The 19,951-nt window shown below is 41.2% G+C and overlaps 1 protein-coding gene across 5 annotated transcripts in view; it reads left to right on the top strand.

Annotated features, from left to right (window-relative positions):
* The first annotated feature begins 4,361 nt into the window (after nucleotides 1–4,361).
* TRPM7 (transient receptor potential cation channel subfamily M member 7) overlaps nucleotides 4,362–19,951 on the top strand; it is a 176,138-nt gene continuing 160,548 nt past the window's right edge. For 4 of the 5 annotated variants that reach the window (XM_023732465.1, XM_023732467.1, XM_023732466.1 and 1 more), the window contains exon 1: nucleotides 4,362–4,589. In XM_023732465.1, the coding sequence (XP_023588233.1) occupies nucleotides 4,587–4,589 (3 nt within the window). In that variant the 5' untranslated portion in view covers nucleotides 4,362–4,586. The remainder of the gene's footprint in view (nucleotides 4,590–19,951) is intronic. The other variant, XR_002824320.1, reaches the window with a different exon arrangement.

The raw sequence follows: 19,951 nt of genomic DNA, 5'->3' as shown, positions 1-19,951 counted from the left end.
CTGATGTTTTATGTACTGAGTTCTTTAAATTCCATTTTTCCTCTCTAATGTTTGGGACTTATGTAATCTACTTCTATCGTTAGAGTTCTTAACCTTAATTTTTACATGCCTATGAAATTTAAAGGAACCTTGGTGGTGCAAATGATTAAGAGCTCAGCTGCAAACCGAAAGGTTTGTGGTTCTGCAGCTCTGCAGGAGAAAGACCTGGCAATCTGCTTCCATAAAGGTTACAGCCAAGAAAACCCTATGGGGCAGTTCTGCTCCGTCACATGGGGTCACTATGAGTCAAAAACAATGTGTCGGCACCCAACAACGACGATGTGAAACTTAAAGTCTAAAACACAATCGCTACTTCTGCCTCTTCCCAAACAACAAAAGGGCCCTGGAATGATGATCTTCAGTCTTTTTTCTTTTTATGCATACCACCTAAAATAATTTTGAAAAACTAATACATAACCTAGTGTATTTTTCATCAAATTTTTAATATTTGCAATGAATATAATTACCAGAATATTACAAATTTTAAAATAAAATTGTTTGATCACTTTTAAAAAGTATATCCAAAGGAATTTAAATATTATAATGATTTGATATCCATCATTATTCATTTAAGAAAATGAGAAAAATCTTCCTCAAATATAAGAAATTTTTTATCAATCTTATTTTATCCTCAGCTTATATTTTTATACTACTTCCTCCATATGATTTGATCCTAATAAAAATAATTTCTGCTTCAAAATCTTTTATTGATCACACTAATATACCAGAATACTTGAATGTCAGAGTAGAACTGTGCTCAAGGGGGTTTTCGATAGCTGATTTTTCAGAAGTAGGCCTTTCTTCCGAGGCGCCTCTGGGTGAACTTTAACCTCCAACTTTCTGGTTAGCAGCTAAGTATATTAACTCTTTGCATCGCCCAGTGACTCCAAACAATAACTAGTCCTTAAATAAGAGGTCCTGACAGCCCTTTTGTCACAATTGTTTACCCAGAATTCACCTGGTTATTGTGGTAGCCAACAGTGTTTGCTAATTGCCTTTATCCAAAGAAAAGATAAACTCTTCGTATCTATATAACAGGAGGTAGTTTACAGCTTGGAGCCAGCAGAAGTTAGGGTCTTAGCCTCCCACAGAAACTGAGAGACGGGGCTGTCCTCTTTACTGATTACATTTTAAAGAGATGGCTCCCGAGTACTTGAGGAGACATTGCTGGGTTGTAAAACTACCCAGAAGCGTATTTAGTCTTTCAAGAGGATTTCTCAAAAAAGGTAAAGAAAAAACTTATAAGGTTTCTACAGTAAATGCTCTAAGAAAGAGGGAGTTGTGGGGGGGGGGTGTCTCTATCTCTTTCTGTATCAGAGAAAATTATGTATACATATTTTTTTCTTTTCAATTTGTATTTACTCGTATACTTTATACATAAAAAGAGTAGTATTTTTTCACACGCCACCCCCCCAAAATCAATTTTCAGTTTCTTGCGGGTGACATCACCCCCTTTGAGGTTGAGAAGGCATGTACTAGACTGAGAGCTAGAAATCCAAGAGTACTGGTTCAGCACCATGTCTTTTCAACTTTTCATCCCCCATAGCACCTCGCTTAGTGCTTTAAATGGAGTAGAGTAGTAAATGCTGGTTGAACTGAATTTTGTAAATAATTGGGCAACAGTTGGGAGGAGACTGAGTGTGTGATGCAATGAGAGTGGGAAAACAAGAGATGCCATTGACCAAAATGGAAACTGAGCTCCTACAAAGAGCATTTAATGAACTCCTTTCAGAAACACTGAATTTATCAATCTTGTTCATTACGGAATATTGCATAGGACTGTACCTCACATATACGAAGGCACCCAATACATATATTTTTAGTGAATAAATACATCTTGCAGAATTGGTTGCTCACTGAAAGTCGGCATATCTGAATGTCAAGGCTGTTTGATCACCAGTTAATTAATTTCGATTAGTTTGATTAAGGAATAAGCCAATTCCCCATTTCAAACTCTAAATTCTCCAATTTACTAAAGTTCTTGAGGCCCAGTGTCAAGGAGCTATTTTTTTTTTAAATAATATTTTATTGTGTTTTAGGTGAAAGTTTACACAGTAAATTAGGTTCTCATTTAACAATTTTTATACAAATTGTTTTGTGCCATTGGTTACAATTTTCACAGTATGTCAGATTCTCATTATTTCCATTCTGTTTGTTCTGTTTCCATTGATACGGCTTCCCTTCCTCTTCTTGCTTTCTCATCTTTGCTTTTGGGTAAATGTTGACCGTTTGGTTTCATGCAGTTGATTGTTCAAGGGAGCACGTTACTCACAGGTGATCGTGTTTATTTTATAAGCCAATGTATTATTTGGCTGAAAGGTGACCTCCAGAAATAGCTTCAGTTCCAAGTTCTGAGGGTATTTTAGGGCAATAGTCTTGGGGGTTCCTCTAGTCTCTGTAGGTACAGTAAACCAAAACCAAACCTGTTGCTATTGAGTTGATTCCAACTCATAGCGACCCTATAGGACAGAGTAGAACTGTCCCATTGGGTTTCCAAGGAGCAGTTGGTGGATTTGAACTGCCGACCTCTTGGTTAGCACCCAAATGCTTAACCACTGCACCACCAGGGCTCATATAGGTTGTTCAGTTAGTCTGGCCTTTTTAGGAATTTGAATTTTGTTCTACATTTTTCTCAAGGAGCTATTCTTGTTTCATATATACATCAACCCAGCAAGGGGGAAGTACTTGTTTTGGAAACAAAATGGTCAGTCTCAGAGTGTACTCCTATCTGATCTCTTTGTATGTTAATTAGTTGTTTAAACTTTGCATTGTCTAGTTTATAAACTCCCTAAAGGCAGGAACTGTGTAGGCCCAGCTGATACCTAGAAGGTAATAAACATTTATTGAATACATGCATGAATTAGGCAAGATCCCTGCCCCAAGGGACTGACAATCTAGTAGGAAAGGTATGACACGTACAATAAAACAATTTTTTTTTAACTTTGGTCCTGCTAGACCTGTCAGAAGGGGAAAGACTACATAATACCTGAACATTGTTTACAAGCACAGTCAAAGCTTGTTACGGAAAACAGTGGATGAATCAATTTTGTTGGAAAGAAGATTCTACTTCACTGAATTGTGGGTCAAACTTTAAGAGGTTATAATTATGCTGAGTGAAAGAAGACAGACAAAAAAATGAGTACATATTGTCTGAATATGCAAACTAATCCACAGTGATAGAAACCGGACCAGTTGCCCTTGAGTTAATTCAGACTCATGGAAACCCCACGTATACTAGGATAGAAGTGGACTTCTTAGGTTATCAAAGGTTTATTTTTTGGAAGTAGATTGCCAGGCCGTTCTTCCTAGGTGCCTCTGGGTGGACTAGAACCGCTAACCTTTTGGTTAGCAGCACAGTGCTTTAACCCTTTGCATCATCCAGGGACTCCTTAGTGACAGAAAGGAGATACGTAGTTGCTGGCGGAGGGACACAGGGAAGGACAAAATGGAGGAATTACAAAGGGCAGGAGAAAACTGGGGGCAATGGATATGTTCAATATCTTGCTTGTGATGATGATCTCATGAGTGTATATCTATGTCAAATTTACCACATCATACACTTTAAATATATACAATTTATTGTTATCCCTCAATAAAGCCGTTTTAGAAAAGGAGGTAGAGTCAGATCACAAGAGAGTCAGTCTGAGGAGCTCCTGAAGTCGTTGAGAGCAGGACGGTGATGTATGAAAAGCAATGTTTTCAGGAAGCTTAGAAGGAATGTGGTCTTCAGAGTGGACAGCAAGGGAAATGAAGAGCAGCATTTAGTAAAGTATATTTACTAGTGTGGTAGCAAAGGAAATGGAAAGACAAAAAGGCATATATTAGAAGCCAAGAACAACCCACCCACCATGGATTCAGACTCACAGTGCCCTATCCTACAACGTAGAACTGCCCCATACGGTTTCCAAGGCTGTAAACCTTTACAGAAGCTGACTGCCACATCTTTCTACAGAAGAGCTGCTGGTGGGTTCCAACCTCTGATTTTTTGGTTAGCAGCCAAGCGCTTTAACCACTGCGCACCAGGGCTCCTCCCTAGAACCGTAATCCTCAACTATTCCTTGCTCAAGTTCCACCCAGGGAGCAGAGAGAAACGTTTGTGGAAATCCTGCCTAGGGATCCAATGGCGATCTGCGAACACCCTACCCAAACTGTTCAGGGAGGCGGTGCTCGTGCCTAGCGCTTGCGCGCGGCGCGTAAGGAGGCGGCCTGGAAGTGAGGGAGCGCGCGTCCTTCACGTGACCTGGCCCGCGGGCGACGACGCACACGGCGCGCCCCTCACGTGGTCTGTCTGCCGCCCCGTCGCTGGCGGAGGCGGGCGCGGGCGCGTCCCTGTGGCCAGTCACCCGGAGGAGTTGGTCGCACAATTATGAAAGACTCGGCTTCTGCTGCTAGCGCTGGAGCTGAGTTAGTTCTGAGAAGGTTTCCTTGGGCAGTCCTTGTCCGGCGGCCTCTGCTGCCGCCTCCGGAGACGCTTCCCGATAGATGGCTACAGGCCGCGGAGGAGGAGGAGGTGGAGTTTCTGCCCTTCCGGAGTCTGCCCCGTGAGAATGGTACTGGACCCACGCAGGCCCCGCGGGGAATGGCTCTGGGGGTTGCAGATGGGAAGGGGAGGACCCGGCCATGCAGATGTGTGTGAGGAGCTGCGTTTCCTGGGGCGAAGGACCCTCGAATTGCCTTGGGGCTTCCGGAATTGCCCTGGCGGGATGGGTGTGCAGTTCGGGGGTGAGGGGCGGGAAGCTGGTAGCAAATGTTGCGCGACAGCCGGTCGCGGGAATCTCCCTAGCGGAGACCCGGCTCCAGCGAGGCTCCTCGAGGCGGCAGCAGCGCGAGCCGGGGGTATCTGGCTGAGACAAGCAGCCGCAGCGCTCAGCCTCCCAGCTCCGCATCTCCTGAGAGCGCGGTCACCCTGGCGCCAGTTGCAGACAGATAAGGGATCCAAATGCTCAGCTCAAGTTCAGGATAGGAAAGGAAGGACTGGGAGGGAACAAAAAAAAAGTTAAAGGACACGAATTTGGAGCTGTGCCTTGTTTGCTGCTCAGCGGGTATTCTACAGGTACATTTTCCTTGTGGAGTCAAAGGGGAGGGATTTGACGATATTGACCTTGGATCTGGTTTGGAATTTTCTTTAGCAAGAACTAAGGATTTTATTAAGACGCTGCTGTAGGTACCAAAGCAATGTGTTGTCAGGATGTAAGTCAAACTACTTCATCCGTTGCCTAGAGAAGGGTTAGCCGTATTTTAAACCGAAGGTGCAGAGTAGGGAGAGGGAGGCGGTGCATTGCAGCTTTCGGTAGAGCTTTTGTTAAAGCCAGGAACCAAATTTTTAAATTCCGTACAGAGAAAGTAATTTAGATCAGGAACTTCAAAAGCAGCATATGCATTTCTGCTCAGTACTTAATAGGCTTTATGCAAACAACTGTCCCTCTGCTGGAGTTTGACAGGTTTATTTTTCTCCAGAAGCTAATTCAAGTGCTATGTAAAACTGAAACCAAGGTTTTACTTATACCACGAATGTAGTTATACTTTGACTAAATATTCTGTCTACCATTATATTCTACCTTCTTCTTTGGTAATATAAAGTCAGTAAAAAGGCCATTTTACGTTTTTTCTGAATTTTGAAAGAGAGGGGTTGTTAAGTCCCTTTATCAATGCTAAATTGTTGAATTTATTACTTAAATGAAGTTGACTTAAAGGAATCTATTTTGGGGAGAAAAGTTGAATCGTGGGGACTTTTTTTAAAAAATGCAAACCATTAATACTGATTATTCAGGGATATGTCTGTTCTTCCTTTTTAGAAGATAAAAAGTATATTAAAAAAATAAATAAAAACCAAACCTCTTGCTGCCCAGTCTATTCCGACTGATAGTGACCCTATAGGACAGACTAGAACTGCAGTATAGGGTTTCCAAGGAGCATCTAGTGGGTTCGAACTGCTGACCTTGGTTGGCAGCCGAACTTTTTTATTTTTTGTTGTGCTTTAAGTGAAAGTTTACAATTCAAGTCAGCCTCTCGTAGGAAAAGTCTATACACACATTGCTATGTGACCCTAGTTCCTCTCCCTATACTGTGGCAGCACACTGCTCGTTTCCACCCCTGATTTCCTGTGTCCATTCACCCAGATCCTGACCCTCTCTGCCTTCTCATCCCGCCTCCAGACAGGAGCTGCCGATGTAGTCTCATGTATCTACTTGAGCTCTGAAGCACACTCCTCACGAGTATCACTTTATGTCCCATAGTCCAGTCCAGTCCAGTCCAGTCTTTGTCTGAAGAGTTGGCCTCGGGAATGGTTTCAGCTCTGGTCTAACAGAGTCTGGGAGCCATGTCTTCTGGGGTCCCTGCAGTCTCAGTCAAACCATCAAGTCTGGTTTTCTTACAAGAATTTGCATTCTGCACCCCACCCCTCTCCCGCTCTGCGAGGGACATTCTACTGTGTTCCCTGTCAGGTAGCAGCCGAACTCTTAACCACTACGCCACCAGAGTTTCCAATTACTGTATATTTGAACATATTATTTCAATATCTTGAAATAAATATTCTGATATGTTAAAAAATGAAAATGAAGATGATCCATCAATTTCAAAGCCATTTTCTCTATAACTTATTAGAGCAACCAGACTTCTTTGTTGGTTTCCATTAAAAGGCTGTAATTTCTTAGCCTTACCTCAGGTGCCCTTCTCAAATCCAGCTTCTTACCTTAATGTCTTGCTATCTTCATGCTTTGAAATTCAACCTTCAAAATTTGTGTGGTCTAAGTTTCTTTTGTTTCTGATGCTCTTTCATTTATATGGTCTCTTTTTTAATAGCAGATGTCCTCCCCTAAACAGTATGTTTGTCCACATAAATAGTACTAGGATCTTGGCATGTTGTATACATTCAGTGTTGAACAGACTCTTAAAACTTGCCACTTTTATAGACGTAGTGCCCATAAACATATTTTACAGACATGTTAATTCTATAGCTGTTGATTCTGCAGGGAGAAATTCTCACTTTAAAGATTGAAATTAAGAGTCTGATTTTATATTGCTTGAGTCCTGAGTGTTACTAAGTTGTGTGACTTTCTTTACAATTTCAAATTAAATTATAATGAAACCTTTGGATAACATAAAAGCCTTGGTCATTCATTCAGTAATGATAATTTCCTGAGCTTCCTCAATTTTAGGTTAAAAATTTGCCTAAATATGTTGTTTTTTACACTGTATAATTCTTACTGTAAACTATTATTTAAGGCATTTGCTTCTGGTTATCATTTTCTGCTTTGACACTCAAACAAACCATTCAGATTTTTTAATGTTTTAGAAAGCTTTAAAACTATGTAGCTAACTGACCAAAAAACAAAGCAAACAAAATACCAAGAAACACAAGTAAAAAATGGGAGTAGAATAAAATTTTGTAAAAGTTAATAAAAAAAATAGGAACAGCACCAGGAGCCCTAATATATGGCATACATAAAATACCAGTATAACTAAAAATGCACAAGCAGCAGATGATGAACTAGATAAATAGGACCTCCTAAAAACTAAACACTTATGCTCATCAAAAGACTTCTCCAAAAGAGTAGAAAGAGAACCTACAGACTGGGAAAAAATTTTTGGCTGTGACATATCTGACAAGGGTCGAATCTGTAAAATTTATAGAACACTTAAACACCTCAACAGCAAAAAGACAAACAGTCCAATTAAAAACTGGGCAAAGGATAGAAGCAGACGTTTCACCAGAGAAGACATTCAGAAGGCTAACAAACACATGAAGAATTGCTCTCAGTCATTAGCAATTAGAGAAATGCAAATCAAAACTGCAATGAGATACCATCTCACCCTGACAATAATGGCAGTAATCAAAAAACAGAAAATAAATGGTGTTGCGGTTGTGGGGAGATTGGAACTCTTACAGACTACTGTTGGGAATGTAAAATGGTACAACCACTGTGGAAAATGGTATGGAGGCTTCATTAAAAAGCTAGGAATAGAAATACCATATGATCCAGAAATCCCACTTCTAGGTATATACCCTAAAGAAGTAAGAGCTGTGGCACGAATAGACATATTCACACCCATGTTCTTTGCAGCACTATTCACATTACCGAAAAGATGAAGTGCCCATCAACGGATGAATGGATAAACAATCTGTGGTACATACACAGTGTAATACTATGCAACGATAAAGAACAATGATGAATCTGCAAAACATCTCACAACATGGATGAATTTGGAGGACATTATGCTGAGTGAAATAAGTCACATAAGGACAAGTATTGTATGAAGCCACTATTATAAAGTAACAACAAAAGGTTTACACGTAAGAAAAAAAAGGAAAAAGATTCTTTGATGGTTAACCAGGGATAGTAGGTGGAGGGAGGGCAAATTACCAAATAGATAGAAAACACATGTTAATATTGATGAAGGGAAAGGCAGTACACACTGTGGGAGAAGTCAGCACAACATGACCAAAGCAAGACAGGACACTGAGAGGAATGTAAGAATAAATGACAATTACGGTAACTACGATTGAGAGGATGGCACAGGACCAGGCAGTTTTTCGTTCTGTTACACATAGGGTCACCTAACAACAGCGTTAACTAGTAGAGATAGACAATCCTGCAGCAGTAGTATTAACAAAGAATAATTTACAAATGAATACATATGTAGATATTCCAGGAGGTCTGGGAGGGCGAAAGGGAGCACAACCACTGGCAGATACAGGTTTGATGATGGATATATCTATGTACATGATTGTAGGTGCTCCTTGTTTATTGATATAGACAGTAGAGCACACAAGGAGCACAGTCAGGGAAACCTCTTTGACATATCCAGACATCTTGTGGGACAGAGTTCTAGGTTCAGAGGCAAAGGACTATATAGACTTGGGGAACATATACATCAACTGGCACAACATAGTTTATAAAGACGATGTTCTGCATCCTACTTTGGTGAGTACTGTCTGGGGTCTTAAAAGCTTGTGAGTGGCCATCTCAGATACAACTATATGTCTCTTCCTGTCTGGAACAAAGGTGAGTGAAGAGAACCAAAGACTCAAGGGAGCAGTTAGTAAAGGACTCATGCACCACAAGAACTGCAGCCTACACGACTGAGACCAGAAGAACTAGATGGTGCCTAGCTGCCACTACTGACCACTCCGACTGGGATCACAACAGAGAGACCTGGGAAGAGTGGGATAAAAATGTAGAACAAAAAATCAAATTCACAAAAAGACCAGACTTACTGGTCTGACAGAGACTGGAGAAACCCCTGAGACTATGGCCCTAAGACACCCTTGTGACCTGGAAGTGAAGCCTTTGCAGGAGACCACCTTTCAGCCAAACAGTAGACTCATACAATAAACAATAACATTTGAGAGGAACGTATTCCTTAGAACTATCAATTATACAAGTTCAACAGGACAACATTTGCCCAAAAGCAAAGATGAGAAGGCAGGAAGGGATACAAAATCAGGACAAAAGGAAACAAGGAATCCAGTGCAGAAATGGGGAGAATGCTGACACTTTGTGGGGATGCAACCAGTGTCATAGAATACTTTATGTACAAACTATCAAATGGAAAATTAATTTGCTTTATAAACTTTCACCTAAAGCACAATAAAAAATTAAAAAAACAAAACCATATTAAAAGTCAGTTTATTATAACCAGTGTACAAGCAGCTAGAACAGGGGAAAAATGTAGATGAAAAGATTAACTGATTTAGCAGGAAGAATTTTTAAGAATATTCCATCTAAAGACAGTATCTGGGTGTATAAATATTTGCTTTAATATTTTATTATGCAAGGTATGACTGAGAATTATCTTGCAGTACTCCAGAAATAACAGAAACTTAGTTACCAAAAAATTATCTAGCATGGTACTGGGAATACTGATTCATTTGGATATCATTTATTTAGTGTTTAATATATTCGGAGTACTGTGCTAGGCACTGAAGATGCAGAGATGTGTTAGACAACTCCCTTGCTTTCAAACAGCTAGTATTCTAGTTATTTACAGAAGATCTTACCTGTCTACTTGTTGTCCAATGGGAGATGCATATATTACTTAGTAAAACATTTAGTGTCTGCTGTGTTTCAGGCATTGTGTTACTAGTCTAGAGGGCAATAAACATGGAAAAAACAAAGTGTGATATTGCATGGATCACTATGGAAGTACAGGTAGAAAGGAGAGTCTGGATAGGCTTGCAAGGGAACCCGTAGTACAGGTGAGTTTAGTAAGAGTCCAAAGGAATTGAAATTAACTTGGAAATAGAAGGGGTATTGAATTGGTGGTATTAATTCTAAGAGAACTGAACTTTAGAAGAGAAGAGCATCTTTACTTGGTTCTGGGGACTGCTGTACAAGTATTGTTCATAGTTTGGAATGAGTGTGGTGTGGGTGGATGTTATAAAGATAGGGAAGGGAAAAATTTGAGGGTAGTGTATGCCATGTGTGCTGGTTAAGGTATGTCACCTTGTCTGGACCTTGATTATCAGTGGTTTGGCTATTATGTAATGAAGTCATCCTCCATGATGTGATCAGCCAATCAGTTATGAGAGGAGTTTCCTTTGGCATGTGGCCTGCATCCAGTATATATGTGGACCTTCTGGCAAAGCTCACTTACTTGCTCTGGATCCTGCATCTGGCTTGTCATCGTCTGACCTCCGGTTCTTGGGACTTGAGCCAGCAGCCTGCAGTATTACCTGCTGATCTTGAATTTGTTAGCCTCCACAGCCTGTGAGCTAGCAGCTTGCCATCTGACCTGCCGATCGTGGGTTCCTCAGTCCCTGAAGCTATGTGAGTTAGGAGAAGAATGACACCTGACCCACAGACTTTGGACGTACACAGTAGCACTCCATCATTAAATGGAGGTGGTGTATGTGAGATCAGGCCACAGCAGGACCTGAAGGCACAAGTAAGTTGGATGAGGAAGTAGCTCAAATGCCGCATGATCTCCACTCCTGTCACATTACCTGCCTTCTTCCAGTCTACACCTGTGGCCTCATGGGGAGTCCCTTATGATCAGTTGCCTGAGGAAGAGAAAACTCATGCCTGAATTACAGGTGGTTCTGCGTGATACGCAGGCACCACTGGAAACTGGACAGTGGCGGCATTACAGTCCCATTCTAGGACTTCCCTGAAGGACAGTGGGGAAGGGAAGTCCTCCCAATGGGCAGAACGTCGAGCAGTGCACCTGGTTGTTCAGTTTGCTCAGAAGGAGAAATGGCCATGTGTATGATTGTATACTGATTTGTGGGCTGTTTCCAATGGTTTGGCTGGATGGTCAGGGACTTGGAAGGAACGTGATTGGAAAATTGGTGACAAGGTATGGGGAAGAAGTATGTCGAGAGACCTCTCTGAATGGGCCAAAGAAGTGAAGATATTTGAGTCTCATGTGAGTGCTCATCAAAGGGTGACCTTGGCAGAGGAGTATTCTAACAATCAAGTGGATAGGATGATGCGTTCTATGGAAACCAGTCATCCTCTTTCCCCAGCTGCTCCCATCATTGCCCAATGGGCTCATAAGAAAAGTGGCCATGGTAACAGGGATGGAGGTTATGTATGGGCTCAGCAACATAGACTTTTACTCACCAAGGGTGTCTTGGCTACATCCACTGCTGAGTGCCCAATCTGCCAGTAGCAGAGACCAACACTAAGTCCCTGATGTGGCACCATTCCTTGAGGTGATTACCCAGCAATTTGGTGGGAGGTTGATTCATTGGACTGCTTCCATCATGAAAAGGGCAGTGTTTTGCCCTTACTGGGACAGATCCTTACTCTGGATACAGATTTGCCTTGCCTTCATGCCATGCTTTTGCCAAAACTACCATCTGTGGACTCACAGAATGCCTTATCTACCATCTTGGTATCCCACACAGCATTGCCTCAGATCAAGGGACTCACTTTACAGCAAATGAATCACGGCGGTAGGCCCATGCTCATGGAATTCACTGGTCTTACCATGTTCCCCATCACCCTGAAGCAGCTCTTTTTTTTTTTTTTTAATTGTTGTAGTTTAAATGAAGTTTACATTTCAAGTTAGTCTGCCATACAAAAATTTATACATACATTGTTATGTGACCCTGACTGCTCTCCCTGTACTGTGACAGCACATTCCTCCTTTCCACCCAATTCCCTATGTCTATTCAACCAGCTCCTAATCCTCTGTGCCTTCCCATCTCAACTCCGTACAGAAGCTGCCCGTTTAGTCTCTTGTATCTACTTGAGCTAAGAGATACACTCCTCACAAGTATCACTTTATGTCCCACAGTCCAGTCCAATCCCTGTCTGAAGAGTAGGCCTTGGAAATTGTTTTGGTTCTGGGCTGATAGAGAATCAAGGGACCATGCTTTCTGGGGAACCTCCAGTCTCAGACCATTAAGTCTGGTCTTCTTACTAGAATTTGAGTTCTGCACCCCACCTTTCTCCTGCTCCATCAGGACTCTCTGTTGTGTTCCTTGTCAGGGCAGTCATTGGCGGTAGCCGGGCACCATCTGGTTCTTCTGGTCTCATGCTGAGAGGCTGAGGGCCAGGGAGAGGCATGCCTGTGCGCACCGCTGAGGAGAGGCTATTCTGAGGAAGAATTGTATCCTGAGTTCTTGAGCCTGAATCGTAACTGGTACTTCCCTAATAAACCCCATAATTGTGAGTATGGTCTGTGAGTTCTATGTGGCCATCACAATGAGTTATCGAACCCAGCACGGAAGTAGAGAGAGTTGTGCGAGAGATGGTTGGTGTCAGAATCAGTAAAGATGGCGGAGAGGGGTGGCTTGTCTGGCTTCCACCTCATGGGAGTCAGTCTTGTGCTGTTGATCTTGGTTCTCCTTCCCCCTTGTGGGGTTGGAGCATGTCAGACACCGCCTGCATGCTGTTTTTACAGCAGTGTTCTCCAGGAGGCTGTTTGTGCTCTAAACCAGTGTCCAATGATATGGTGCAGTTTCTCCCATAGCCAGGATTCAGGGTTTCAGGAATCAAGGGGTGGAAATGGGAGTGGCACCACACACTATTACCCCTAGTGGCCGACATGTAAAATTTTTACTTCCTGTCTCCACAGTTCTATACTTTGTGGGTCTATAAGTCTTAGTTCCAAAATGAGAAATGTTCTCATCACATACAATACTTACTCCATTGAACTGGAAGTTAGGAATGCCACCCTCACACTTTGGGGTCCTCATGCCACTAGAACAACAGGCAAAGAAGGCAGTACTGTATTGGCTGGTGTGATTGATCCTGACTACCAGTGGGAAATCAAATTGGTTGCATAATGGAAGTAAAGAAGAGTATGTCTGAAATACAGGAGCTCCCTTAGGGCATCTCTTAAGCAGGACCATGCCTTGTGATTAAAGTCAGTGGAAAACTACAGCAACCCGCTTCTGACATGACTGCTGATGGCCCACACCCTTAAGGAACGAAGGTTTGGGTCATTCCACGGGCAGAGAACCAGGACCAGCTGAATTGCTTGCTGAGAGCAAAGAGAATACAGAATGGGTGGTGAAAGAAGGTAGTTCTAAATACCAGTTAAGATCACGTGACCAGCTGTAGAAAGGAAGACTGTAATTGTCATGAGTGTTTCTTCCTTGTATGTATGCATCAAATATGTTTATTTTCTTATAAAATATAAGATGTAATCAGGGTTAGTAGGTTTTCAGTTGTATGCGTGTTGTTATCATGTTAGGCGCAAGCAAGTATGACTTTGTCTTTATTTAGAGATTGTGTATGGTTTAAGGAAATGTGTATAGGTGCCAGGCTGACAAAGAGTGGATTGCAGTGGTTAAGGTTGTGTGTCAACTTGGTTGGGCTGTGGTTCTCAGTGGTTTGGCAGTTACATAATGATGTAGTTTGGCAATTGGGTAATAATGTAATTTAGCAGTTACGTAGCAATGTGTTCGTTCTCTGTGATGTGATCTGATGTGATCAGCCAATCAGTTTTAAGGAGAGTTTCCTCGGGGGTGTGTTCTATATCCAGTATATATAGAGATTCTGGCGAAGCTTGCTTGCTTCCTCTGGATTCTGGATCTGGCTCCTGTTCATCTTACCTTCGGTTCTTGAGACTTGAGCCAGCAGCCTGCCGAATTGCCTGCTGTTCTTGGGTTCATCAGCCTCTGCAACCTGTGAGCCAGCAGCTGGCCGATCTTGGGTTTGTCAGCCTGCTGCAGCTATATGAGTCAGAAGAAGCCTCCACCCTGATGCCTGACCCATGGGCTTGGGACTTGCCAGCCTCTACAACTGCTTGAGACATTTCCTTGAGAGAAGTATCGTCTCCCCTCATATATATACGCACACTTGTTTTGCTTCTGTAGAGAACCCAGCCTAAAACACTATGCAAAGGCATTTGTTTTTATTCTGGAGGTGTTGGGGATCCACTTAGGAAACCATATGGAGGATGAATTGGTGTGTGGTTAAGCTGAAAACAGAGAGAAATATAAGAGGGAGGCTGTTGGAAGACTGACCAAAATATTGAGGGTTTAAAATAAAGAAGTAGTATAAGAAAGGAAGGAACAGATTGGGATGTTAAGGAGTTAAATAATTTGTAAACTAGGTGGTTACTTTTGTGGAATAATATCTCTTAATTTTTTATTTTGCTTTGTTTTTTTTGTGTTGGCACGTCACTAATAACCAGGCATAAAATGGAAAAATGTTATAGTTGAAGGAGGTGCTTAAACTGTGCATTTTTGTATTTGATTTTTCAATGCAAATCTGCTGAAGCAAGCACTTGCAAAATTGAAGTTGGATAATTCTACCAATCATAGATATTTTTATGTAGTGGTCTGATAGTCTCTCGCGTGTTCCTGTTTTCTCACGTTCTAATATGGAAGGTTTCAAACATGTAAAGATGTAGTAGTAAAGTGAGCCCCCATATAGTCATTAACAGTTTCAAACGTGAATTGTTTTCTCTCTGTTACTTCTTCCCTCATCTGGATAATTTTAAAACAAACCCCAGACATATTATTTCATCTGTAAATAATGTAGTGTATATATCTCTAAAAAGATAAAAACTCTTTTAACATAAACCATAGTATTATCAGCACACCTAAAAGTTAATAATTCTTTGGTATCAAGAAATATTCAGCATTCACATTTCCTGATTTTTTTTAAATTGGTTTGTTTGAATCAGAATCTAAAGAATGCTCATACATAGGATTTGTTAATGTATATTCAGTCTCTATGTTACCTTTGTTTTTGTCTTGTCTTTTGCCATTTCTTGGAAGAAAAACAGGTCATTTGCCCAGTAGAATTTCCCAGAGTTTGGATTTTGTTGAATGCATTCCTATAACGTTATGTCACTTGTTCCTTTCTCCTTTGTGTTTCCTTTGAACTGGTAGTTAATCTAACAACTTGATCAGATTCTAGTTTGATATTTTGGTAAGACTACTTCATAGGTAGTGCAGCGTACTTGCTATTGTGTTATGTTTAGAGAAACATGTTGTCTGGTTACTTTCCTTATATGATATTAAGACTGACCAGTGGGTTCATCTTGTCTGTCCCATGCTCTCGTAGTTGTGAAGTTCCCTGCCAGCCATTCACCTGATAGTTTTAGTAGTAGCCATTGATGATTGTTACCATTAATCCATTATTTCATTGCAGTTCCTCCCTCCTCACTTACCCTTTTTTTAATAATTTATTTTATTTTTGTTGTTGAGAATATGCACAGCAGAGCACACACCAATTCAGCAATTTTTGCATGTACAAATTGGTGATACTGATTACAGTCTTCGAGTTGTGCAGCCTTTTCCAAGTTGTTTCTCCCCTGTTACCATAAACTTACTACTTCCTAAGTTTTGTATCTAATCTTTCCAGTTGCAGTTGATGATTTGATCGTCCTCTTTATTTTTGGGGAACCCTTCAGCATATGAGTAAATTTCACAGTCTTTTTTTTTTTAATTAGCCTGTCCAGCTGTCACTGAGTAGATTTCAACTCATCGCAACCCCCTGTGTGCACAGTAGAACAGCTCCATAGGATTTTCAAGTGCGTGACCTTTTCGAAGCAGATTGCCAAGCCTTTCTTCTAAGGTGCCTCTGGGTGGGCTCAAACCGCCAGCCTTTCAGTTAGTCAAGTGTTTAACCCTTTGCGCCACTCAGGGACTCCTTTTTTAAATTACTACTGCTTAAATGCATGTTTTAAGTTTGGTAATTAGAGGCAAAAATCAGGATGATTGAGAGCAGTTTATGGATATGAACATCGTTTAGCCATTTATGTGGATTTGAACTGAGTATGTGAATTGATGGAAAGGAACTTAGATTTGGGTCATTTTGCAAGGTGCTTTGCAATTATTAAAGTAGTTTGAATATGAATTAAATGTTTTACTAAAGAATTGGATCTCTTCTAGGTTTATTTTTATTTATTTTATAAAAATGATTGGTTCTGGGGGCGGAGCCAACATGGCGGTATAGTCAGACATGTCCTATATCCCTCTTACAACAAAGACCTGGAAAAACCAATGATTTGATTATATGTGAATATGTAGGAGTCCTGAACAAGGCAAAGTTGAGGAATCGGACTGAGTGGCAGGGGAAGAGGGAGACGGCTCGGAAGAAGCCAGCAACACCAGAGCGGCGGCGGCGCGCCGGCAACTCCTCAGCTGCACCAGGTCCACAGTGAAGCAGGCAGATGGCTGTGCGCACACTCAGAAAGCTGTTTCCATATCGAGAGAGATCTGGCAGCAGAGATTCTGCTTGGACACTCCGAACCATTGAAAAGCAGCTCCCAAGTGGCTAAAGATAAGTACGTGTGTGTGGCTTTTTGCGAGGATTTAAAAAAAAAAAGAAGCCCATTTGGGAAAAACCTCTCTTCCTTTTACCTCCTCCCTCTGCACTCTGCACCGGAAGTCCGCTGGGCCGGAAGTAGATCCCAAAAGGTGCCCTGACCCATTCTCCTGGCCTTGGAGAGGGAACAAATAAGTTACTGGCTCCCCTAAGCCAGGAACACAGGATCGGCACAGCTCCTTTGCTAGGCACAGGCATAAGCGGTCTGCAGACTCTGAGTGCCTTACACCCCTGTATAGACTTGTGGGGACCCATCTCAACAGCGTTAGCCCTCACTACCACAGTACAACAGGGCAAACATCTGAAGTTTAACTTCAAGTGTTTCAGCTGTGAAGTGGCAGATTTGTGACCCTCGAAACAGCCCTGCCCCTTAACTAGGCACTGTTGTCGATCTGCAACAGGGGCTTGAGGACTGGTGGCTTCACATAAACCTCCTAGTCACCTGCTACAGGAGTCCAGGAAAAAGTGGTGCTCTCGAGTTTACAGCCAACAGAGTGGGGTGCTCATAGTCTGGCTGCAAAACTCACCTACCAACTCACCCTAGAGAATAGGGACACGCTTTCCTTTCAGACTCTCAGGGGCAGCCGTCAGGCCCCCTGCCTGGCTCAGCGCATGATCCCCTACCACAGCCAGAGTCCAGTGCCTGCACCAGTCACCCATGCCTCTCTAGGAGTGTAGCTGAGAGCCTGCACCACGCACTTGGTGACTGACTGCTTGGTTACCTGAGCTGAAACCATGTAGGAAAATTTAACGGACTCCTGTGGGTACCTGTTTAGTTATAGAACTAAGTATCTGGTGACAGAACATTAAAGCCTCAAAGGTGTCAAAAATCAAACTAGCGCACATGAGCAGCCTATAGGGGCATATCAAAACAAAACAAAACAAGCTAGGACTCACAAAACAAATATAAAATATAATAACTTATTGATGGCTCAGAGACAACAGTCAATATAAAATCACATAAAGAGGCAGTCCACGATGGCGTCAGCAAGCTCCCAAAATAATCAGTAAATTCTCTGGAGGAAGAGAATTTCTTGGAATTACTAGAGGCAGAATACAAAAGATTAATATACAGAACTCTTCTAGAAATTAGAAAGGAAATTCGACAAAATGCATAAACAGCTAGGGAACACAAAAAGTAGTAGTGGAACTTAAAAAAATTATTCAAGAACATAATGACACGTTTAACAGGCTGCAAGAATCCATAGACAGCAATCAGAAATCTAGAAGATTAACAATAAAATTTCAGAATTAGACAACTCACTAGAAAGTCATGGGAGCAGAATTGAGGCAGTAGAAGTTAGAATTAGTGACACTGAAGATAAAGCTCTTGACCTCAACTTATTTGAGGAAAAATCAGATAAAAGAATTAAAAAGAATGAAGAAACTGTTAAGAGTCATGTGGGACTCTATCAAGAGAAATAACCTATGAGTGATGGGAGTACCAGAACAGGGGGAGATAACAGAAAATACAGAGAAAATTGCTGAAGATTTGTTGACAGAAAACTTCCCTGATATCATGAAAGATGAGAAGATATCTATCCAAGATGCTTATCAAACCCCACATAAGGTAGATCCCAAAAGAAAGTCACCAAGACATATTATCAACTTGCCAAAACCAAAGATAGAAAATTTTAAGAGTGGCTACGGATAAACGAAAAGTCATCTACAAAGGAGAGGCAATAAGAATAAGCTCGGACTACACAGCAGAAACCATGCAGGTAAGAAGGCAATGGGATGACATATATAAAGCCTTGAAGGAAAAAAATTGCCAGCCAAGAATTAGATATCCAGCAAAACTGTCTCTCAAATATGGTAGTGAAATTAGGGCATTTCCAGATAAACAGAAGTTTGGGGAATTTGCAAAAACCAAACCAAAATTACAAGAAACACTAAAGGGAGTCCTCCGGTTAGAAAATCAGTAACATCAGATAACAACCCAAGACTAGAACACAGGACAGAGCAACCAGATATTGACTCAGGGAAATCGAAAATACATCAAAGCTAAAACACTGAAAATAGGGAAACGGATATCAATATGTAAAAAAGGACAACATTAAAACAAAAAAGAGGGACTTAAAAAATGCAGACCTTGATTTTTCATATGGAGGGCAAGTTAAGGCGATTTAAAGTAATGAGAGACTGGTATAAACTTAGAAAAATAGGTGTAAATATTAAGGTAACCACAAAGGAATCTGATAGTCCTACAAATCAAAATACAAAAGTAGAAAAACATAAAGACCCAGCAAACACAAAATCTACAACAGTGAAAAAGATGAAAAAAAAAATACGTAAAGAAAAACGACGGCACAGAAAATTAAGGGGAACAAAGAAACTGAACAACACACAAAAAGAGATATCAGGATGACAGCAATAAACTCATACCTATCAATAAATGTAAACGGACTTAATGCACCAATAAAGAGACGGAGAGTGGCAGGTTGGATAAAAAAGCATGATCCATCTATATCCTGCCTACAAGAGATGCACCTTAGACTTAAAGGCACAAACAGGCTAAAACTCAAAAGAATGGAAAAAAATATGGTAAGCAGACAACACTCAAAAAAGAGCAAGAGTGGCAGTATTAATTTCTGACAAAATAGACTTTGAAGTAAAATCCACCACAAACAATAAGGAAGGACACAATATAATGATTAAAGGGTCAATACACCAGGAGGACATAACTGTAATAAATATTTACGCACCCAACAACAGGGCTCCGAAGTACATAAAACAAACACTTAACAGCACTGAAAAGAGAGACAGCTCCACGATAGTAGTAGGGATCTTCAGCACACCACTTTCGGTGAAGGACAGAACATCTGGAAAGAAGCTCAACAAAGACATGGAAGATCTAAATGCTGCAATGCCAACTTGATCTCATAGACATATACAGAACACTCCACCCAACAGCAGCCAAGTATGCTTTCTTTTCGAATGCACACAGAACATTCTCCAGAGTACACCACATATTAGGCCATAAAGCAAGCCTTAACACAATCCAGAAAATCGAAATATTGCAAAGCATCTTTTCTGACCATAAAGGAATAAAAGTGGAAATCAACAACAGAAAAAGCAAGGAATAAAAACACATGGAAACTGAACAACACCTTGCTCAAAAACTACTGAGTTATAGAAGAAATTAAGGATGGAATAAAGAAATTCATAGAATCAAA

The sequence above is a fragment of the Trichechus manatus genome, unplaced genomic scaffold (assembly GCF_000243295.1).
Source record: "Trichechus manatus latirostris isolate Lorelei unplaced genomic scaffold, TriManLat1.0 scaffold00052, whole genome shotgun sequence".
NCBI classification, from domain to species: Eukaryota; Metazoa; Chordata; class Mammalia; order Sirenia; family Trichechidae; genus Trichechus; species Trichechus manatus.
Note: the sequence above shows the minus strand (reverse complement) of the source record. Positions and strands in the feature narration are given on the sequence as shown.